The 21,741-nt window shown below is 38.0% G+C and overlaps 6 protein-coding genes across 22 annotated transcripts in view; 2 read left to right on the forward strand and 4 right to left on the reverse strand.

Moving 5' to 3' along the window:
- Nucleotides 1-52: 52 nt before the first annotated feature.
- On the reverse strand, nt 53-2,917 carry LOC117653524 (upstream activation factor subunit spp27). Its single transcript, XM_034399259.1, has 5 exons — nt 2,762-2,917; nt 1,590-1,680; nt 1,141-1,507; nt 913-1,050; nt 53-835 (listed from the first exon to the last, which is right to left on the reverse strand). The coding sequence occupies exons 1-5, from the start codon at nt 2,802-2,804 to the stop codon at nt 719-721; spliced, it is 756 nt and encodes a 251-aa protein (XP_034255150.1). The 5' UTR covers nt 2,805-2,917; the 3' UTR covers nt 53-718.
- A 1,003-nt stretch (nt 2,918-3,920) lies between these two features.
- Nucleotides 3,921-6,238, reverse strand: LOC117653521 (gastrula zinc finger protein XlCGF8.2DB-like). 4 transcript variants are annotated; one of them, XM_034399256.1, is made up of 3 exons: nt 6,188-6,238; nt 5,215-5,290; nt 3,921-5,134 (listed from the first exon to the last, which is right to left on the reverse strand). In XM_034399256.1, exons 2-3 carry the CDS (start codon nt 5,267-5,269, stop codon nt 4,074-4,076), a joined length of 1,116 nt encoding a protein of 371 aa, XP_034255147.1. In that variant the 5' UTR covers nt 5,270-5,290; nt 6,188-6,238; the 3' UTR covers nt 3,921-4,073. The 4 variants fall into 4 exon arrangements, with proteins under 4 accessions (XP_034255147.1, XP_034255145.1, XP_034255144.1 ...); XM_034399254.1 differs by lacking the exon at nt 6,188-6,238 and adding an exon at nt 5,882-5,920; XM_034399253.1 differs by lacking the exon at nt 6,188-6,238 and adding an exon at nt 5,642-5,835.
- A 251-nt stretch (nt 6,239-6,489) lies between these two features.
- LOC117653516 (E3 ubiquitin-protein ligase LRSAM1-like) lies at nt 6,490-12,518 on the forward strand. Of its 4 annotated transcripts, XM_034399239.1 has the most exons (15): nt 6,491-6,927; nt 7,037-7,150; nt 7,235-7,363; nt 7,459-7,765; nt 7,872-7,981; nt 8,298-8,327; nt 9,038-9,139; nt 9,322-9,430; nt 9,603-9,767; nt 9,852-9,951; nt 10,035-10,278; nt 10,362-10,481; nt 10,565-10,768; nt 10,879-11,124; nt 11,210-12,518. In XM_034399239.1, exons 1-15 carry the CDS (start codon nt 6,856-6,858, stop codon nt 11,330-11,332), a joined length of 2,175 nt encoding a protein of 724 aa, XP_034255130.1. In that variant the 5' UTR covers nt 6,491-6,855; the 3' UTR covers nt 11,333-12,518. The 4 variants fall into 4 exon arrangements, with proteins under 4 accessions (XP_034255132.1, XP_034255131.1, XP_034255133.1 ...); XM_034399241.1 differs by lacking the exon at nt 9,038-9,139 and having other exon boundaries at nt 6,490-6,927; XM_034399240.1 differs by lacking the exon at nt 8,298-8,327 and having other exon boundaries at nt 6,490-6,927.
- Nucleotides 12,516-13,961, reverse strand: LOC117653530 (DNA polymerase epsilon subunit 3). Of its 4 annotated transcripts, none has more exons than XM_034399267.1 (3): nt 13,865-13,961; nt 12,971-13,244; nt 12,516-12,893 (listed from the first exon to the last, which is right to left on the reverse strand). In XM_034399267.1, exons 2-3 carry the CDS (start codon nt 13,239-13,241, stop codon nt 12,742-12,744), a joined length of 423 nt encoding a protein of 140 aa, XP_034255158.1. In that variant the 5' UTR covers nt 13,242-13,244; nt 13,865-13,961; the 3' UTR covers nt 12,516-12,741. The 4 variants fall into 4 exon arrangements, with proteins under 4 accessions (XP_034255158.1, XP_034255159.1, XP_034255157.1 ...); XM_034399268.1 differs by having other exon boundaries at nt 13,861-13,959; XM_034399266.1 differs by lacking the exon at nt 13,865-13,961 and adding an exon at nt 13,640-13,796.
- Nucleotides 13,962-13,971: 10 nt separating this feature from the next.
- On the forward strand, nt 13,972-17,297 carry LOC117653519. 5 transcript variants are annotated; one of them, XM_034399246.1, is made up of 16 exons: nt 13,973-14,205; nt 14,275-14,436; nt 14,663-14,747; nt 14,848-14,924; nt 14,991-15,143; nt 15,252-15,299; nt 15,368-15,412; nt 15,487-15,531; nt 15,606-15,653; nt 15,730-15,780; nt 15,885-16,033; nt 16,118-16,190; nt 16,273-16,526; nt 16,604-16,670; nt 16,741-16,912; nt 17,009-17,297. In XM_034399246.1, exons 1-16 carry the CDS (start codon nt 14,113-14,115, stop codon nt 17,191-17,193), a joined length of 1,707 nt encoding a protein of 568 aa, XP_034255137.1. In that variant the 5' UTR covers nt 13,973-14,112; the 3' UTR covers nt 17,194-17,297. The 5 variants fall into 5 exon arrangements, with proteins under 5 accessions (XP_034255140.1, XP_034255137.1, XP_034255138.1 ...); XM_034399247.1 differs by having other exon boundaries at nt 14,666-14,747; XM_034399249.1 differs by lacking the exon at nt 15,606-15,653 and having other exon boundaries at nt 13,972-14,205.
- Nucleotides 17,278-21,741, reverse strand: part of LOC117653513 (serine/threonine-protein kinase N) — a 38,309-nt gene continuing 33,845 nt past the window's right edge. For all 4 annotated transcript variants that reach the window (XM_034399234.1, XM_034399232.1, XM_034399235.1 and 1 more), the window contains 7 exons: nt 21,505-21,663; nt 21,241-21,420; nt 20,988-21,139; nt 20,690-20,909; nt 20,501-20,608; nt 20,272-20,412; nt 17,278-20,200 (listed from right to left, as the gene is read on the reverse strand). In XM_034399234.1, coding sequence (XP_034255125.1) covers nt 20,057-20,200; nt 20,272-20,412; nt 20,501-20,608; nt 20,690-20,909; nt 20,988-21,139; nt 21,241-21,420; nt 21,505-21,663 — 1,104 coding nt within the window. In that variant the 3' untranslated portion in view covers nt 17,278-20,056. The remainder of the gene's footprint in view (nt 20,201-20,271; nt 20,413-20,500; nt 20,609-20,689; nt 20,910-20,987; nt 21,140-21,240; nt 21,421-21,504; nt 21,664-21,741) is intronic.

The raw sequence follows: 21,741 nt of genomic DNA on the forward strand, positions 1-21,741 counted from the left end.
GTGTAATAAATGTATTGGGCATGTGGGTTTCAGTACTTGACAAGAACAAAAGTAAGATGTTGAGATCTGTATTTAATGAAGATTCAGAATTATGACAAAACTGCTACAGACTGAATGGTGTGCACATTCAGACAAAGTGGTACTGGTGTCAAACCATACCTTACAATTCACTTAAGGTACAATATCAGGTATGAAAAACTTTTGCTAAGAGCAAACAAAAAAAAATTAAAAAAAAAAAAAACAATTAAGTATCTCACTCCAACATGGAAAGAAAATATAAACAAACCAGCATGGGAGGAAAAGAAAACCAAGTCAGGCAAGAGGACCTCAGTAAAAACACAAGAAGAACCCCCACATGCAGCATGGATTGGCTGTGATATAAATAAAATATGACCTCACTCACACCTTCAAGTTGTGATGCAACTATCTCATCACTCGAACTCTAAACCAATTGTCACTGTCATTTTTAAGTTTATGTGAAAGATTAATAAATATTCTAAAATTGTACATATCTATATAGATAAAACAGAAAATGAAAGTGCAGCTGTATTGGCTACATTAGGTTTCATGAAATGCAAATTCATTATGATTTGAACAATGAAATTAAAAGTGGGAGTCAATAATACACCATCTCCCTGTCAAACATGATTCTACACCGGAAATCCTTTCTCACAATTAAAACCTCAATCACAAGCAAGTCGAAAATGAGTGGAAAGATCTAGTCCAGGAAGTGCTCTTTCAGGTACTTCATCATACCAAAAGTGCGGAAACGCTTCACCTTAAATACCTTCATCATCTGGTCATCACAGATGGCAAACTGCTTGTTCTTGGGGTCCTACAATCGAGCAAAAACAGAATTAGTCAATGCATTTGGACCAAGGACAATAAAAAAATGGTAGATTGAATACTTACATAAAGGTTGCGTTCCTTGATGATGGCCCACACTTTCTTGACAACCTCTGGTCGGGCCATAGTCTCTGAGCCCACAACAGCAGCCAACTCAGGAGAGAGATTGTAGACCTTGGTGAAACCACCACCACCCTTCTTGCCCTGGAGAAAAGAAAACACAGCAGCTTAACAAAAGACCAAAACAAAAATAAATTTATAAAGGGAACATCTATAAATGAGCAAGATACTTACACCAGCAGCAGGTGCAGCCTTCTTGGCAGCAGCCTTCTTCTTGGGCTGCTTCCAGTCGTCATCACTGTCATCAGAACCCTTGGACTTCTTAGCAGCAGCGCCTTTGGCACCCTTCTTGGGGGAGGCCTTCTTTTTGGGGCTGTATTCCTCATCACTTGCCTCATCATCATCCTCGCTCTCACTGTCACTGCCCTTCTTTCTCTTGGCAGGCTGCTTCTTAGGAGCACTTCGCTTCTTGGGCTTCTTCTCTTCTTCAGATTCTTCCTCCTCCTCTTCTTCTTCCTCTTCCTCCTCCTCTTCATCATCCTTGTTCTCATCCTGCTTCTCCTGGAGGCACTCCATCACGAGGTCATCTACCTCCTTTTTGCTGTACATAAAAAACATAAGTTAAGCTCCGTCAGAACTGAAGAACCCCACCAACATTCTGAAATGATAATTGCGAGCCTTACCGTTCGTTAAGGTCGATGCCCAATTTCTTTTCAATTTGTTGACGAACCTTCTTGGCTGATGTTGTGTTAAGGTCAGCATCCTTAAGGATGGCTGCAAAGATAATAATCAATATTAAAACCAAAATAAATGGTACACCCCAGTGCGTAGGTGAAGTTAATTTTTTTTTTTAACACCAAACGGGTTGAATAGATGAGTTAAACAGGATAACAACTGTTAACAAAAACTCTTATTTTAAAAAATAAAACAAAAAGAAACAAAAACAAAGAAATGAAACATGTGCACAACTACTCTTAAAACGTGATGGACAGACTTCATCAGGAGGTAGGAAAAGAGCTGATAAGATCAAAACCGAAAGTCTGACATTGCAAGAAAACTGAAGTGACATCTCCAGCTAGCACACATGTGGGTTCCACAGCTATATTAAGCCACCAGTATCAAAGAAGTACAAGAACAAAACATTAGTGTGAACAACACAAAACCAGATTCTGGATAGAGACAACTAAATCCAGATGTAAAGTATTGAAAACGAACTTGATTTTGTTAGGCCTACAGTTGAGGCAGGGAGTGGGAGAAGCTCAGGGACAGGGCCCCACAACTTATTCGATAATTTGAAAATTACACGCCACATGGCTATCTTCCTCGGGATAAAAGTGTAGTAAAAGCCACGAGGAACTTAAAAAACATAAAAACTGAGGTCAGACACGTAGAAATTTGCTGTAACTCGATGCTTGAAAACACGCTTGGGTTGAACGCTCTGTGGGCTTGGAAGCTCTCTGTAACGCCATCTTGTACTATCCACAAGCGTCGCTCAAGAAGCGTCATATCAGCCGTCGATTTCTAAGCATGACCGAAATGCGTCGGCATGTAACGCACGCTTGTCTTGGGAACAAAACTCCAAGGAATCAGGAGAAATGAAAATAAGCCCAAGTACTGGTGTAATATCAGAGCATCGAACAAATCAACAAGGGACGCCAACTCAGTGGCGTCATGGGTGCAGAGAAAGCGAGGGAGAGGACGCAGTCGGAGAGGGATTTTACACAAGAGAAATGCCACTTTTTCCTTACAGAAGGGCCCTGTTCCAAATGCTAAAATAAACAGGGCCCAAAACTAATAGGGATTACTATATACCGAGCGCAAGAGGGTGCAGAATAACGAAGAAATTGCTATTTACCGGTAATCTCCTCACGGAGCTCCTTCTGAGAGATGTCTGCCATTTTGACTGTGTGAAGAGGAGATGAGCAGGATAACCAACTGTTGGAGGTTGAGCGACGAATGAGCTGGGGAACGAGGAACAAGGGAAACGACGCGGACGCGAGGCGCAATCACAACAGTCAAGCCGGCGACTGTTTTGCTCTTTGGATCATTCCAAGACATTGTACGCGATGCTTCTTGTGAAATATGTCGTTTTAAATTATCTTTTCTTATTTTTATTCTCTGGGAAGCAGTTTGCCTCATTAATAAGGTAGAACGATGTTTTTCGAGTAAGCATCATGCACCCGGTGGGTGACTAGCGTAGTACAGCACTGCCGCTCGTGTGGTAAACAAACAAATATTCCACAACTATAATTTTCCCCCATAAAATAATTATATATTGCATTAAGTTTCAAGTTATAATCGAGGCGAAAAATAGGCATTTTATGTCTAGCTTCAAATTTGCCCAGCCAACGTTTGTGGCACGGCCGGTGGTCGGTAGGCACCAGGTAGGCACCAGACTTCCTACGCGCCACATCTTGAAAAGATGAAAATGTCGCCAAATGTCGCCCAGGTGACAGACAGGCTAATCGAACCGCGGCAATGTAGAGTGCATGCATTAGGAAAGGAAATTCGAAGTAACTAAATAAACTTTTCAATGCTGTTTTGCATTATAACTGAACAACATCGTAGATGCGTGGAGCTTTAAACAAGACCCACTCCGTATTCACTTCGTCAATACCCCACGCCTAGAAGAAGTTTTAAACACCGGTATTAAGCCTAGAGAGTGAGGTATTTTTGGTATTTTGTTAGGTAGTTCTTTCCCGATAAAATATCTTTTCTTCGCCTGAAACATATATTGTAAGATCAGTCAATCACCGATACGCACGAAGTGTCAAAGCTGGGAAAAAGTCATAGCTCGCGCGCGGGATAGCGACAGGCCAGCTCTTGTCGAACGATGGGCAAATTGTACGAGCAAATGTGTGTATATTGAACTCAAGTGTTAAGATTTTTAATTTCCACGAAATCTTGATCATTCTTCAACAAGATGAGATGTATCAAGTAAGATTTTAGTAATTGCTTTAGGAATAATTTGTTTTGTTGCTCTACAGAGTGGATTCAATAAAACCAAACGTAGCTTGACTTGAAGAGAGAGCATTTATTTAGGTTATCACTCCTCTAGCTAAAGAAATATACACAGAAGGGTTTCTTAAATAACTTATATCTTAACAAATCCATTTAGAGAAAGAAAACATAAATTCCACAAGTAATCTTATCAATACACTAACAACTTAAGAGGATTGAACATTTACAGCAAAATTCTTAGTTTCTGAATCTGTATAAGGATGATTTATAATAGGCTTCTTATCAACAGCAAAATCTCCAGCATCATGACTCTTCTCAGGGGAGGATATAAATGGTTTCACATCATGAACAGTCAAATGTCTTTTCAAATGGTTTCTGTCCATAAATCTTTTCCCACAAACATCACATGCAAATGGTTTCTCTTCTGAATGAGTCAAATGGTGTCTTCTCAAGCTTTCCATGGACACAAACATTTGATTGCACTCATCACACTTAAAAGGTTTTTCTCCGGAGTGTGAGAGCAAATGGCGCTTCAGGTGGCTTCCACGAGAGAACTTCTGTCCACACTCTGTGCACACATATGGTTTCTCACCAGAGTGTGTCATAAGATGTCGCTTCAGGTGATTTGAATTCAAGAACTTTTTACCACACTGTGTGCAAGGAAATGGCTTTTCACCAGAGTGAATCATGGCATGTCTCTTCAAGTGACTATTTCGTGAAAATTTTTCACCGCATTCTTGACATGCGTATGGGCGCGCACCAGTATGGATCATGTAATGCCTTTTTAAATGGTAGTTTACTTTAAAAGCTTCCCCACAAATTTCACAAGAGAAAGGCTTCTCACCGGTATGTGACATAATGTGCCTTTGCAAAGCACTGTTTTGAGCAAAGCTGTCTCCACATTCAGAACACATATGAGGTCTGTCCTGGGAGTGAGACAGTACATGTCTTCGAAAACCTTTGCTGTCACATTGTTTACCACAAATATTGCACATGTATTGCTTGCCATCTGTTCCATTGTTAACAGAAAGGTCTTGGGAGCTGCTGCCTCCAATTTGAGAATCAGTAACAGGAGCAGAGGGTGTGGTTTGCAGGGCAAAATATGTTGGTGATGCAGTTAAAGTTTGAGATACGTCCTGCTCTTCTTGGAGACATTCTTTCTTCTGACGAATGAGAGTCAGCATTCGAGCTGGACAATCGGCTTTGTGTTTTTCAGGTGGATCAACTGTTGATGCTGTCCCGCAAGGACACATGAAAAATGTGTGACCTATTCAAGAAGAAGATTGAATGAAAGAATGATAAGGATACTGAACAACTGGATACAATGGGCAGCAGGGTATTTCTTACCTCCATTCTGAACAGATAGAGTATCAGGAGCAGGATATCCAGTGTGAGAAGACATAACCACCAGTTGTGACAGATTCTGAGGAGAAAAGAGAATAAGTTAGAAAGGCTAATAAAGCAGTTATGCTGTATTACAAAGATAAAATACACAAAATAGTTGAGAAAAAAAGTCAAGGACGCAAAAAATGGTTTGAGATAGCAATAACATAAAGAAAACATCCAAATTGATTTTAGTTCTAGGTGACAGAAATTGATAAACTAGAATAAAGCATTAAAAATATGCTATTATCCTCACAATAAGCAGTGTCGATATCAAAATCTGAAGGAATGAAACAAGCTTTAGAGCTCAGAAAGACGGGTAAACTCAATGATCCTTTCTTGATCCTTCAAACCAACATTTAGGGTTAGGTTTCGAAAAAAAATTGTCTACCTTAGCTTATGCCAGCTTGCAATAAATTAACTACTCTTCATGAGAGAGGAGTTGTGTACATAACTTTCCTCCATTAAATAAAGGTAACCGAATAAAATTTATAGTCTAAGATATACGTTATTGTTTATGTCAGAAAGAAGTTGAGTCGACCGGTTGGCTCACTGCCAACACTCACTTCATGCGTTCACAAGACTTTTTAAACTACAGGGCTTATGCCCAAAATAAAAATTATCCACCAACCCGAAGACTGATTGATAGAAAACACGAATTTTAAATTATAGCAAAATGGCATGTTAAATTTGTATTTGATGGTTGGACAGAATGACAAACATCCTCAACCCTTCCCCCTTCCCCTCCCTTCCCTCCTTCCCTTCCTCCCCCCCCCAAATAAAAAACAAAACAAATCACTCTACTCCCATCCATTGGTTGTCTATGATTCCTCTAAGAATAAAAACAACGACCAAAATAGTGAAATATGTATAGAAGCCAATAATTTTTGAAATTTAATTCTATTGAAAGTTTGATTGTGCGCAATCCTTTCCTCACCTAATTTATGAGTGCCGGACTTTTCATACCCTAGCAACGTAGCCTCGCATCGTTACTCACTCTGTGAAAAAGAAAAAGTACAGAAGTAGACCCCATATCCGCTTAGCCCTTAGTGGATAGTGGATAGTGGACGTTTCAGGAGAGTCTGTTCCCGGTTATAAGGCGCTGGTTCAGTGCGACGTTGCCGCTCCAAAACAATATATCATTTGAACTTATTGCGTTCTTTCTGAAGCTGCTCAGCTGCATTTTTGCATAGTGAGTTAGAATGGCTAAAACACGAGATGACACCATTTGTGGTGGGTGACAAGGCGAGGAAGTAAATAAACAAAAGCAGGCTGGCAACGTCGCACCCTGAAATGTCCACTGTCCACTATCCACCATCGCCCAAGCGGATATAAGGATATAGTTACATTCAAGCAGAAGAATGTGTCAGCGTGATAATTGATCAAGTGAAATGCATTTGATAAGAAAGAGATAAGAGGGTTTTGGTTCTGTTTGGTATTTTAATACTGCGTTAAGCCAATCGAACAACCTGGTTTAGGTCCTTGCATGATTGACATTATGTGTGACATTTACATAACGTGAAACATGATGAGACACAATGCATTGTTTGACACTGCCTCTTTAATTTGATGACCATGTCCTAAGAGGGAAAGCGGTTGCGCAGAATGCCTCTTTTTCGGAAGAAAGGGAATGAAGATCAAGTAAATAAATCCCGTCTAGAGCATAAGCTCTATTTGGTGAGTTTTGTTGTATAGCAGGTAGCTTCTGTCAACTGAATGTGATCTTTCCAAAGTAAAGTGACAGCTGTCAAAATCATGATTTTAATTTTACCATACTGTTTTGCAGGCAAGAGAGAATCCAGAACCATGTTTTGATTTATCAGACTGTGCTCTGAGGGATGTTCCCGCAGGCATCTACTCTTTATGCAAAGTTTTTCGCAAAGAGTCTCTGTTTCTGCAGGTATGTTTGACTTTATTACTGTTAAGTTCTTCTTTTCTGTTTGTTCGTTTACTCACTGACACATTAATTAAATTTGGGTTGCAGGACAACCAGCTGTCATCTCTTGATGGAGGAGGAAACCTCAGAGACCTTGCCATGCTGACGGTTTTAGACCTACAGAACAATTGTTTCTCAGTTCTTCCTGATGGGATAAGTTTCCTTGTTAACCTCAGGGTAATCAATCCTCATTGAAAATAATTCAGTTGTGAAACAATTTTTACCTAAATGTTGCATGAAATTATTAAATTTTGCATCTATTTGTGTTGCAGATGCTTAACTTGAACAATAACAAACTCACTAATTTACCAGACTGCTTCACATCTGTAAATAAACTACAGTCATTGGAAGTGGCCCAGAACCAACTGAGATCCATACCAGAATCCTTGTGTTGGCTACCCCACCTCACCAAACTAGACCTACGTGAAAATTCTGCTCTGACTCTGAGGAAACTCCCACCTACAATAACTCAGACACCTATGTTGGAAACTCTTTTAATGGATGACTCCCAACTAAGCTGCGTACCTGAGGATATAAGAGAGAACAGTACTCAAAGTATTTTGGCATTTTTTGCAGAAGGTCTGTTCTCTGTTTTACCTAAGAGAAAAGATACTAGATTACATCTCTATAGCTCTATTTCCTCTAATTATCTACTAACCTCGTTCTATTTGATCACACATTTCAGAAAATGGTATGACATACATTCCCCCTGAAGAACGCCAGATGCCAGGTCCAAACAAAACTGACATGTTGGTGAATGTCTTTGAAGCCGAGAAACAGCAAAGAGGTTTCAAGGTACTGAGCGCTTATCACCAAATTTAGGTAGAAGTGTTTGGTAAAAGCTTGAAGCATCATCCACTTTATTCTATATGTTGATTATTTTGTGGCCATTCATGCATATTAATTAAATAATACAGTACACATTTAGATCAAGTTGCTATGCTTTGGTCTCTGATCTCTCGTTCTATACATCTTGATTTCTTTGAGCATCATTTTCAACTCAACTGTCCACTGTTTTGCATGAATGGTGACAAATAACTCAGCCAAGTAATGCACTTTGGAAGCAAGTCAAATGTGTGTTGTGAGATTTGTGTCACTTCATTTGTTGTAGGAGAGACTTCATCAACTAGAGCAACTCAAGGCATGTAAAGTATAGTGCTATCTGTTAATTGCTTCTGTTGCTTATGCAATGTTGAGTAAGTGGTTTCATAATAGTTAAGCTCCAAAGAACTGACTACTTATAAGATATTTTAGCACCTATCATTAATCCTCTAACCCCCCCCCCTCCCAAAAAAAAAAAAAAAAGAAGAAGAAACAATAATAGTGCATCTATTACAGGTTTTGTAAAACTTAAATTTATTTCCTTGATTCAGAGATTAAGTGTCTATTCTCAACCAGCACTGTTGAGCTTTCAGCTGCGCTTTCAGTAGTTTCCAACTCAATCCTCACATTTGTTTGCTTTTCTGTGTGTTGAATGCAATTTATTCAATCATTCACTGAAATTTGAAATAAGGGCACCAACCTTCTTCTGCCCATGAAATCAATATCCTAAAAAAAAGTAAATTTTTATCAATTTCATATTTTTTATATTTTTACCTAACTCAACAGAGTTATTCCTGCTCTTTGATAGGATTCACACTGCAGGTTATTGTTAAGTGAAATCATGAAATAAGTGAAAATAAGTGAAATCATAGTGCTTCATGAGCGAAGCAATACTTGGACCCAATAAGCAAACTTTCTTCCACAAATAGTTTAAGGTCACTGAGATTTCACATAACACTATACTTCAGATTTGTGAGTTTTGCACTTGTTATGCACTTGTGTATTATGTGTGATGTGAAACACTATCAGGCACAGAAGCAGAAAGAGCGGATGATTTTGGAAGCAGACCGTGGGCGAACATACCAAAGGGAATTTGAGACTTGCTCTGCTCTTAAAGAGAACAGAGATCGGGTAAGTCAATTTAGGTTTTCTGTTAAAGACACCCTCTTTCTAAACGATGATTTAAACTTGATACAGCAGAAAAAAAATCCAAGAAAATACCGTAAATCAAACCATGTGTTGCTTCATTTATACTACTCCTAATGATGATAACAACAAAGAACTTTGTAACAATGACTGCTTTTCTTTCGTAGCTTCTGGCTCACTTGGCTGTTCAACAAACAAAGCTTGAGCAGAAGGTTGAAAAGCTTCAGCAACAAAGAGAAGAAGAAAGACACCGGCTGATCCAACATTTGCAAGATGGTAATGTATGAATATTCAGTTTTGTTGTTCATTTTACTTACTCTGTTGCCCTTTGTTGCAATTCTGCAGCTTGTTCTACCTTTGTACAATGAGGATACTCTCAACAAAAATCTAACTAGTCTAATGTGTATTAATTATACACCTAACATTTTTTTAAAATTTGTGTTTACAGTGGAACGTAATACAGATGCTATGATTACGCAGCTGTTGTTATTATCTGCTCAAGAAAGAGAACAGGAACGACAAGACAAATTGCAGAGAGCCCAGGAAGAAGAACAAGAATTGCTAGCGGCTATGCAAAGGCAGCATCGAGATTTGCAGAGACATGATGTTCTAGGTTTGTAGAATGTGTTATTTCGAGTGCCCTCTCTGGGTCTAGACAAATTATAAAATGAATGCAACTTTTCCCATTGCTTTCAAGATGGAATGAAACAGCTGGTAGAGGAAGAATTAAAGCAAGAAAAGAGAATGCGAGAATATGAGCAGTGTCGAGTGGAGATGACAAACAGTTTACTCAGCAAGTATGTTCTTTCTCTTTTATGATTGCAACTTTTTCTTTCCTTGGAGTTGATAATCCCCTCAAGAAACAACTTTGTCTTTGCAGGGAGCTTGAGTCAAGCAACATTCTCCTCTGTGCAGTGGATAGGTACAGTAGTGCTCAGTTAGAACTTGTTCAGCGTTTGCAAAGAGATGAAGAATTGCAAAAAGCAGCTGTATGCTCACTTTTAGAACGTAGTGATGCAAGGACGTGGGGATTAGTACAACAAGTTGCTCTTGTGGAACAGCAATTGGCACAGCTCACTGCTCTTGAACTTCAGAGGAGGAATCACCAGTTATCAGAACAGCTTGTAAGAAATTGTTGAAGTACATACTCTAATCATCAGTAGATTTTATGTGGAGTTCTTACCTAATAATACTGCCAAATTTCCAGTCTGATCTTGCAGAAAAACGGACTGCTCTCTCATCGCTCTTAGTTCACCTTTTAGAGGAGCAGGCTTCTCGAAGAGACCAGTTGATTCACACTCTTAATGAAATGGAACGTCAACGTCAGGTAACTTGATTTTGTTGGGCAAAGTGATAAGTTTACAAATGAAAGTCTTTGAATAGCTAAAGTCATTACCTTTTATGTTGTAGGATAATTCAGACTTTTGGCTACACCAGTATCAGCGTCTCCTTGATTCTAGACCTAACAAGTTCATTGATAAGGAAAGAGTACTAGATCCCATTCTAGCCAACCATTTAGTTCTGAATGGAGTGGTTCATTGCTTACCGTTTCTAGTGCAGTGGATGCATGATCCTGATTCCTTACTGTCTGTGACAGACTCTCAGCTGAAAGTGGTAAGGGCTTCATACATTAGTTTCAATTATGAACTTGATCTCTTCGCACCTCTCAACAGAACTTTGATTTAAAATACTAAAAGTGGATCTGTTGCTTTTTTAATTTTCAGGCAGGTATCAGGTCAGAAGAAGACAGACAGAAAGTTTTGAGAGCTTTAAAGTTATATGTTGAAGAACGAGAATGTGCCATTTTAAAACTGTCTGACTTCCATCCCTCAAATCTACCATCAGCTCCAGTTGAAGAAGCCTCTGCAATGCCTCAGGCACCTTCAACTTCAGGAGTATTGGAAGAGGCAGATTTCAATGTCCCAAAGAGCATAATTGAAACAGAATGTGTGATATGCATGGAATCAGCAGTAAGTACAGAGATACATAATCATGTTTGGTGTGGTTCCTTATCCTAATCTATTCAAATTATAGCTCTTTTTATTTGTTTTGCAGTGCGACGTGATAATTTTGCAATGTGGTCATATGTGTTGCTGTGCAAAATGCTGTGAACCATTAAATAACTGTCCAATGTGCCGTGGTGACATTGAACGCAAGATCAGAGTGAGAGCACCCTAAGCCTAGTCTCATGTTCTGGAACTTCATTGATTACTAAGTCATTTTTTTTCCAACTTGTTTTAAATTCAAACAATACCATTGAGTTTAATAATAACAATAATTTAATGAACATTATTTTAGGTTTTCTATGTATTTTTATTCAAGTATTGTATTGCTTCACCTAAAGGAAAACAGGTCTGGATGTATATCAGGCAAGACCAAGGATAAGGATGCCTCTATGATTGCTAATCGATGATTCTCTTTGAATGATTGTTCGGTATGTCCTGAGCTAGAGTATTAAGACCAGACCAAAGGAGGGGCATCCATCCTGTTAGTACTGTACTCTGCCGGTGGTACATTCAATGACCACCCTGTGCCATGTTCTCTTTTTATTGTAAACCGGTAATAACCTGTCCAAGAACTTTGCTGTTCAATTTTATGTCAAAATTTTATAAGATGACATATCACAAATTGCACTTTGTCGGCAAAATCTTATTTCCATTTTCTGCTTTAGCTTATTTCTGCTACAACTGAAATCTACTGTTTTGTATTAGAAATCTTTATTCCTCATTTAAGTTTTGATTAAATGATAAATGTGACCAAACTACGCACATAAAATGTTTTGTATTCAATGTATGACAGGCAATAAGATACTGGTGAATAAGAGTCCAACCAAAAGCTAGTTGTGTTTGGAACTAGGGTCAGCTGCTATGGATAAGAATGCAAAAGAAAATGAGAATATTCGCATTTGAAGCAATAAATTTGACCAATTGCCGTTGTGATTTTCTGCAAGACTTTGCGTGTTGTCACTAAGTATGCATTAATCATTGTTTCAATTAACACAAGTGTGGTTTTTGAGAGGCATGCACAATTTTTAAATTTTATTAATTTGTATCAGTTGTCAGATTGTTGACACTTTTGTACCATTTAAAATATAATTTTAATAATTTTGTCACTGAAATTGGAGTGAAGGAAACACTGCCCAAGTTTAAACCCTTAAATTGTTTCCAAGCATTTGCTCACATACTTTATACACACTGTTTGTCTATAACTGTCACAATATTTTATGTATTATCTCTGTGTGCCTTTTGTCTTTCACAAATTCAACTTGCAAAGAAAACCTTATCTGAACTTTGAAAGGCACCCAAGTCAAGGCTGTTATATAAGTGTGATATTACCCAGGAAAATTATATGTTTGTCTAAATAAGCTGTTCCATCATTTCTGTCCTTTTTATTTCACTTATTCTCACATAATATACATGATCAAGACAAGAGGTGGTATTTGAAGTTAGTCAAAACCAACCCACAGCAGATTTCCAACAGAGCAAAGATTTTGAAGAGCAAAAATGAAGGAAGTATTATTTACTTGTCTTATGAAGAAAAAGAAACTTATTAGAATTAATTAATCATCACAGGTAGTCACAAGAAACCTAATCATCATCACTTATCATAACTGCACTTGCACTGTCACTATCTCCATCTGGGGCATTGGTGGATGATCTTCTCTCTTCTTCTTCTTTGGATTTGGATTTTCTCTTTTCCGCATTGGCATCTTTCTTTTCTTTCTGTGCCTTTTTAAAATCTGCAAGGCAAATTTAAAGACTTAAAAGCTTATACAAGGAACGTGAAAACTTCCTGAATCATGTGCACAATACATACTGTCTAAAGATTCACGGAGGGGTTCTATAAATCCTTCAAAATCAGTGTCCTGAAGAGCTAGCAGTACGTCTTGAGCACTGATAGTCTTCTTATTATTTTTTGTCGCCACATTGTTGGAAGCCGAGGTCAGGAAGAGGACAAATATTGAAGCTGCTTTAGCAAGAGCTAGCCTTGCCTCTTTACTGACACTTACTCCATCTGGGAGAGAATCCTTAATGAGCCTCGAAACAACAGCATTAGGGAGATTCAGGTCCTCCACTCTTTCTGCCATTTCCTGAAGAAATAAAAAGAAAATTACTGCGTTAGACAGGGGAAAAGAGAGGGAATCCGACCTCTTGATTGCCTGGATGAGACTGATACAAAAGCTTGTCGCAAAACCTAGTCCATGTTGCACGTCACAGGTCTTAAAATGCGTATAGTGGGTAGACATCTTATTTTCTTGAGGCCCTGAAGCTATCAACGCGTTTAAAATACAACAAAGAAAAACGGCAGAGCAAGCTATTTTAAAGACACTCCTGATATTGCCTGAGATTGCAGAAAGTGAAACTCTTGAGAGGTTAGGTTATACTCACAATGAGTAATTTCATAACTTAACTATACTAACACAGTGTGATGATGATGTTTTTTACAGCCGAACATAATAAGAACACCCAATTTACCTGAATGTACCTGAATTTTATAAAGAAATCTGACGAATGCAATTAAAATTGGCGATTTGTTGACACTGTCACAGATTGCTGTGCTCTGTTGTGTTCCGAAAAAATGGCGCCAAACCCCTCGCGCACAGCAAAGCGGGAAAAATTCAACATTTAAAATAGCTTTTACTGTAAATTGCTTTGAACCTGATTGACCTGAATCGACCTGATAAAAGGGTTTCAGCAGTGCCGTACCGACCAACAGAAAGGTGGGAATCCTGGAAATCCTGCTTGTTACGGCATAGACAATCTTGATTGTCTATGGTTACGGTGCGAGAGGATAGAGGGAGGGAGGGGGGGACGTGCAACAACTAGAAACTTCCCCCCTTTCGAAGAAGCACTGGCTGGGCACTGGGAGCGCTAGCGCTGGGCTCGTTCACCACGTGTTTGTGTTTTCTCAGTTTTCTTTTTCTGTACACTTGCTGCATCGTGTTATCTTTTATTACTATGCCGAAGTCTCGTCGTGAAGTATTAGATGATTTGAAAGAACTGAGAAATGCAGGAAGGAGAAGTCTAGATGTCTTGGAGGGTGAATTCCAAGTAAGTTGTCAAGAAAGAAATAATGTCATTGTCTCAATTTACTTAATTATTGCTTGATTTTGTTCTTAGTCCATTCTGAAATGGTGTAGAGATGTCCTGGACACCATCCAGTCAGAGGACTTTTCACCTTGTGACTTACGTGCTCTTTTCCCCATTCCCAAAGTATCAAAAGAAGCCACAACAAACAATAATGAGTTAAGTTGCACATCACTTGAAGCTGCTCTACCAACGGTAAGTTCAAAAGTTATTTGAAAATAGTGTCGTTCTGTTGCCGATAATTCAATTTAGTGTGATTTCTCTGTGTAAGATGAGAACTTGAATGAAAGTATTAGAACCGACTCAGATTTACAGTCCTCTTCAAGTGATCTTGTCCAACACATGTCCTAGACATGTACTGATGATAAACTCCCTTTCTCCTATCTCTAATCTTTTGCATTTTATTTCTTTCCTCTTCAAGAAGCAGGTGGAAGAGCCACATGGTGTGAATATCAGTGCTTCATCAAGCACAAAGTCAATGTCCTCTTCAGTTGATAATTCAACTGGTAATATTTTTCTTCTTCCTAATTTCATTTTGTTTTTTGGCAGTAAATTTTGAGTGTTAGCTACAATTGTAATGGCTACAAGTTGTAAAATTATTTTCAGATTCAGATCCTGACAAAAAGAGTAAGAAAGTGCCTACTAGATCATCTCAACGAATCAATCGCAACAAGGCTGTCAAGGTGTGTCTAAGTGTCACAAAATTTCCATAGTCCTAAAATAACTTGATCATTTGCTATTCTTTCCAGGAGGACGAGGCAAACTTGCACGAATGTTCTGCATCAAGCTCAAGTTCCGAGGCCTCGTCTTCTGCTTCTGCTCGGGTAAAAGTCAATGTAACTAAGATTAAGCCAGTAAGAATTAAGCCCTCAACACAACTGATCAAGTCTACCACAGCTAAGGTATAGTCTCTTAAGGATTTTGTTCAACACATATTTCAGTTTCTCTTCATTTTATTGCATTTTCTTTGTGAGTTTTTAATTGACTCTCCGTTTTTATTGTGAACTTAGCCTGGACCTGCTTCTAAGAAGCTCTTAAAGGGAACACCAACTTTGTCGGTGAGTATGTGTGTTATTGCTGGCTAACTAATTACTAATATAATTGAATGCTTACTTGATTGTTTCAGGGACTTGGACCAAAGAAGGTTTTGAAAGGAACTCCCTCAATGGCTGTACGTAATGTCTTGTTTAAAGTCTTGAATTTGCATGATCACTTAGACCTAACTTCAACGGTTCTTTGTTTTAGGGGCAGCCAGTAAAGAAGGTTCTGAAAGGAACTCCCTCAATGGCTGTACGTAATGTCTTGTTTAAAGTCTTCAATTTGCATGATCACTCAGACCTAACTTCGACGGTTCTTTGTTTTAGGGGCAGGAGCCAGTAAAGAAGGTTCTGAAAGGAACTCCCTCAATGGCTGTACGTAGTTCTAAAAATTCTTGATTTTGTGCTTACTCTTCAGATTGTAACTATTATGATATTGGACTTGTTATAGGGACCTGGACCTGCTCAAAGTAAGCTTTTGAGAGGAACACCAACATCTTCTGTAAGAGCTACCTGTTATATTACCCTGGGGCAGCTACTGCCTAGAGTATGCATGATCACTCAGACATGATGTAGTTTAGATTTTAATGTTGTTGCATTTTTCAGCGTGATGGACTAGCTTTGAGGAAACTCTTCAATAATACCAAAGAGAAATCCAAGGCAACCACCAATCAAAATCTGTTTAAAGTTGAAGATGGCCCATTGTCAAAATGTGATTATGTACATGAAGTAGCTCAGAAAGGTTTCTCACATCTGTAAGTTCATCATTTTACAGCCACTGCAGTATTATAGGCTCAAATTTGCTTGTACTATTATTTCTTCTTTTTTCTAATTTTCAGAGCTAAACTTAAGGATCTAGTAAATCCTGGAGTTGGTCATGACTCCCTAATCAAACACACAAATGTGGTTGAGGTATGCTTTAATTTCTCAATTTTTATCTTGCGAACTCCAGTATTAAAGCTAAATTCTTACCTATCTATTTCTGTTTGTTAAGGACCCAAGAAAGACATTTGTGATTGCTCCATTTGATGAGAAAAATGCTACATTTGTATTAGATTCCGCTCGTTCATCGGATGTGGCAAATGCTACATTTGTATTAGATTCTGCTCGTTCATCGGATGTGGCAAATGCTACATTTGTATTAGATTCCGCTCGTTCATCCAATGTGGCAAATGCTACATTTGACATTGATCCCTCTGACAAGATACAAAATGCAAAAGAGAAAGTTCTGAAGGGATTAGGAAACTTGTAAGTTTTATCATATCTAACCAAAGTAGTATGATAGTATGATTTTGCTTCCTGTAAATTTTTTCTCTATTTTTCAGAACCACAGATGAGGATCTAGTAAAAACTGGTGGTGTTGCTCATGGCTCAGACAGATCAGTCGTCAAGGTAAATCTACCTTCTTAGCCTTGAATTTACTCTTTAATATTGTCTAACTTGAATTATTTGTATCCTCAAGGATCTAAATGCTACATATGACGTGGCATCTTATGATTTGACGCTAGATCCTGCTGAGCGTCCTCCTCTCCCATCAAAAAATGAAGACGACTATGGCTTGGATGATGTTTGTTCCGATGACTCAAGTGATGATGAGTCAAACCCGAAGAAAGTTGTACCTACATGGGCACAAGGTATGCACTCAAAACAGATGATCATTATGTTTATTAATTTTTTCTCTTTTAAAACTTTTATCCTTTTAAATTGCCTTTTTATGTTTTATTTTCTAGTATCCAGCCGACAGTCATGTTTGAGTATGCAACGATTTGTGTCACAGTCACAAACGTTTGCATTTTTCGGGCCTGCCAAAACACTTGACCTCACCCAGTTATTCAGCACTAGTAACATAGACAAGCGTATGCTGATTCGTCGGTCTAGTGCTGTTTGGCCTTCACCAGACAAGAGCGGACACTAAATGAGTAATGTATGGAGTTTGAATAAGTTGATAAGATTTTCTGATACCTTCTTAAAATAATGTATAAAATAAATATATATAAACTGAACCTTAAGAAGGTGTAATGCTTGGAATTTTTATTAACAAAACTCAGGATATGTACAAAGCCTGATAGAAGCCCACCTACATCCCCGCGAGTTGGAAATTGTGGGCATTACATGCACAGGTACCTTGCAAGAAAGATCAAGTCACCAACTACAATAATTTAAACGGATTGAAATAAATAAACAATGCAGTGCGTACATGGTTAGTGCCATATTAAAGCAAGCAATGAGACAAATAAAAATTCACCATTTGCAGAGAGACTGACAAGAAATTTAATGAGGGTGAAAAGTGCACCAAAAGGCAAGTAAATTATAATAAAGTTAACAAACAATACAATATTAGAATCTTTTGGCACTATGAAAGGCAACATGGCATGAGGTGATATGTACTATAATTGCTCGGTGGCAATCACACTACCTCAGGGCTAAATTTGCAATGATCAACAACTCTAGAAAAAGAAAAAAACTTCATTATGAGCAATTGTCATCATACTGTAATAATACGTTATCAGGTTTCACACATTTAGATATTTGCTACAATCAGAACACAACCATTAGTAGGGTAGGCTTCAATTTAAAAACAAATCAAAATTATTACTTAAATTCAATATTATTAAAATTGTTCCCTATAAATGCAGTTCACAGGGCAATGGTAACACACACAAGAAAAAATAATCCTGTACAGCTAAATCTCTTATTTTGATAGTTTTTTTTTATCACAACGGGATGAATAATTAGATTGTCAGATTGACAAAACACCCTAAACCTGGTTTGAGTTGCAAAAAGCTTTAAAAAGCATAGATCAGCCAAAATCTCTTTCTAATATACAGAAATTTGAGGAAAACAGAATGATGTGCATCCAATGACACACGAGCATCTCTGTCAATGCAAAATCCATTCTGTCCATACCTTTCATATGCCAAGCTCATGTTTTGTTACTCCAGCATGAAATAAGAAATACAGAACGTGAGCTATGTCCCACTTGAGCTCCGATTGGCCCCGACGGCCAACTGAGTTCTGAGGTCGATCCGAGTCCGGTTCGGGGCTCGGTTGAGCTTCTAGGTAGAGCAAAAAGCCGTCGGGGCCCAATCTGGGCAGGGCTCATGTAATGTATGCTGAAATGAAGTTGCAACCATTCAAAATGACAGAAAGGTCGAAAATGCAAGGATTGAAAACCGATTTCTTTTGTAGGGATTATCAATCTTCATTTTAACAATTATGTCTCGAACTTTCTTACACATCACTCCCAACATTCTTGAACAGTAGACAATTCGGATATAGAAGTTAACAGTGGACATTGGAAAGGTAGACAAAGACAAAATGATTGTCCAGATAATTTTTTTACCTCATTTCTAGGGTCTTGTAGGAACAGGAGCTAGGAATGTGAAGAATTTTTTACAGGCTTTAGTACAATATTTCATACTGATTCAAGCTCTCTAACCACAATACATTAAAATTTTTGATCATAGAAAACACTTGTTTACGTTTTGCATGAAAGAATTTTATTGACGTCACCTCAGAGGTGCTAACAGAAAAAAGCCTTAATTCCAGAACATAAGGAAGAGGAAGCGTAGCAAAACCGTTTGGAGGCAATAGTTCATAAAAATCAACAGAGTAAAGACATCTGAGTATACTTGAAACAGTTCTTACTGAACCACTACAAGCAGCATACACATAAATATATATTTCAGTCTAAACAAGGCACTGAACAATCTAATCAACAGGGCTCGTATATTTAAAATGCACTTTTACAATGAAAATAATAAATCAATTTATCTGTAAAAGAACTTCAAATAATACAGGAATTATCTTTAAAACATTAGTAATACAAATTTATAAAATGGCTAAGGCACAAGCTCAGCACAAGATAAAAATAATAAAACAACAATAATGACTTAACAATAGGTGATCAATTCTCAAACATTGCAATATTTTCATTATTTGAAGGGAGGGGACTTCTTCCCTAGAATGGCATGATAGTTAAGGAAATGCAGGTAATAACAAATGTGCTCATTGCACTACATTGTATTGAACTCAAAAACATCACGGTGCATGAACAATGTACACTTAATTTCGAGGAGACTGGCCCCAGCACAAAACTTCTACTCTAATCTAAAAACATCCAAATACATAATCAGCCAACGGCAGCATTATTTCATTTAAAATTCACAAGTGAGCAATAGCAAATTTTCAATAAAATACAGCATACGTATATATACATATAAAGATATATAATTATTTACAAATTTACAGGAAAATGAAATTATCAAACAACAACACTAGCTTTTATGCAGTTATGAAATGGAAATACTATTGTATAACAAGACACAATTGTACCCTCTCATGGCAACACCATCTTCAATATTGCCTCCATTTGTGATATTGTCAGCTCCAAGGCACTTCTCTGACTCATTTGAGTCTATCACAGAGACTACTCTATGGCTCATCTCTTCACTTAAAATTCATAAGTAGACACGTAGCTGCCCACTCAAAGGCAGCTACTGAGATCATGTCAAATGGAACAAACACTATTGAAATGTCAGTTTCCACCAGACACTTGCTGCAACACCTTGACAATGATGATACTTCAAACCTCATTAGAAAAGAAAATCAATTATTTTCTCCTGTAATACTGTCAGTCAACCACAGTTAAAAGTACAATTTCCCCCCAAAAAATTTATAGATTTAATAAAATAGGTTTAGTTTTCAATTTACTGGGTTAGCTTGAAGTAATAGTAATAAACCACACACACACACAACATCTCGAAGCAAATAAATTATCAACACCAATCTGCCATGTACGTAAAGTCACGAAATAGGTTTTGCTCTTCATCTGTCAAGGGACGAGGTTCTTTGGGAGGAGTCAGTTGGGGCTTTTCTGAAGTAAACTCTTCATCAAAGTTACTCACATCTTCTGAACACGCCTGTAGAAAAAGGAACAATTTAAATAAAGAAAGTAGCCTGATAAGCTGAAGTGCGACAATTCGATACTTACTACAGTAGGAACAAAAGGTGGCTTCACTCTACGTAGCAACAAGTCATCCCAAGCAATGTGGCGGAAAAAGGCTTGTTTTTTAACATCCTCAGCATCTCTTTCACTAGAACCTAATCGGCGTTCTGGGTTCTTACGCAGTAGCTGTTGATAATTGAGAAACAGAGAATTAATTGTTGCAAGTGGAACACCAATAATGTTTTCTAAATGGAATATCAATGGTAAAACTCACTCTTCTCATAATTGCAATGGATTCAAGAGACAAGAAACGAGGGTAACGAACTTCATCGTTCACAATTGAATCAAACACTTCCTCTTCATCATCTCCAGGGAAAGGTGACTATAAAATACAAAGTGCAGAAAATATTGAAGATAGAGTAATAAATGGACAGTAATTTTAGGTTTGAGCAGTACCACTCACCTCTCCAACAAGCATTTCGAAGATAAGAACTCCCAGGCCCCACCAGTCAACAGCACGAGTGTAAGAAGTTTCAGTGAGGACTTCTGGAGCTAAAAATTCTGGAGTACCACAGAAAGTTCCAGTGCGATCTCCAAATCCCATACCTTCCTTACATAAACCAAAGTCTGCTATTTTTACATATCCTTCCGTATCCAGGAGGAGGTTATCCAGCTTCAAATCACTAAAACAAAAAAAAATAATGAGAATTTTAAACGCATACACCAATTATAATGTTTCCAGACATCATGATTGTTCATACCGATAAATAATTTTGCTTTCATGAAGATACTGTAGACCCAATACGACACAAGCTGCATAAAAAATGGCACGAGGTTCGGAGAAAACATCAGCATGGATGTGCATCATCAAATCTCCTCCAGCAGCATATTCCATGACGAAGCAAACATGAGCCTGTAAGATTCAGGATCCGGTTGTAGATTATCTGACATTCATCACAGTGCTTAAAGCTAGCAGTAATCTTGTGGCATAGCATATGCAGGAATATAACTTACTTCAGTCTGGAAACAAGCAAATAAATTTACAAGGAATGGATGACGCATTTGATTTGCAACTTCAAAGATTCTTTTCTCTGACAGGAGAGATTCCACTTCATCACGAGCAATTATATCACCTTTCTTCAAAGCTTTAATGGCGAAGTACTCCCCAGTATTACGGTACTGAGAGAGAATTACCTGTAATGAGAAGCAAGAAAGAGAAATTCGTCAGTAGATAGGAAAACTTAATCAATGTGTGAAAAAAAGTAATTTAAATCTTACTTTTCCGAAGTGGCCACGACCCAAAACACTCAAAAGTCGGAAGTTCTCCAATGACATTCCAGTAAACTGTGAATGCCTCCTAGATTCATAGGCACTGTCCCGATATTCTAGGCCTCTAGCAGCGGGGCGCCTCGCTACTTCTGGCTCATCATACACAATCTGAAAGGGCAGTTCATAAGAAACATTTAAAGACTTGTGTTCACAATAAAGAGCAGAATACTCATGAGCTCCACAAAA

Source organism: Thrips palmi, unplaced genomic scaffold, assembly GCF_012932325.1.
Source record: "Thrips palmi isolate BJ-2018 unplaced genomic scaffold, TpBJ-2018v1 HiC_scaffold_8, whole genome shotgun sequence".
NCBI lineage: Eukaryota > Metazoa > Arthropoda > Insecta > Thysanoptera > Thripidae > Thrips > Thrips palmi.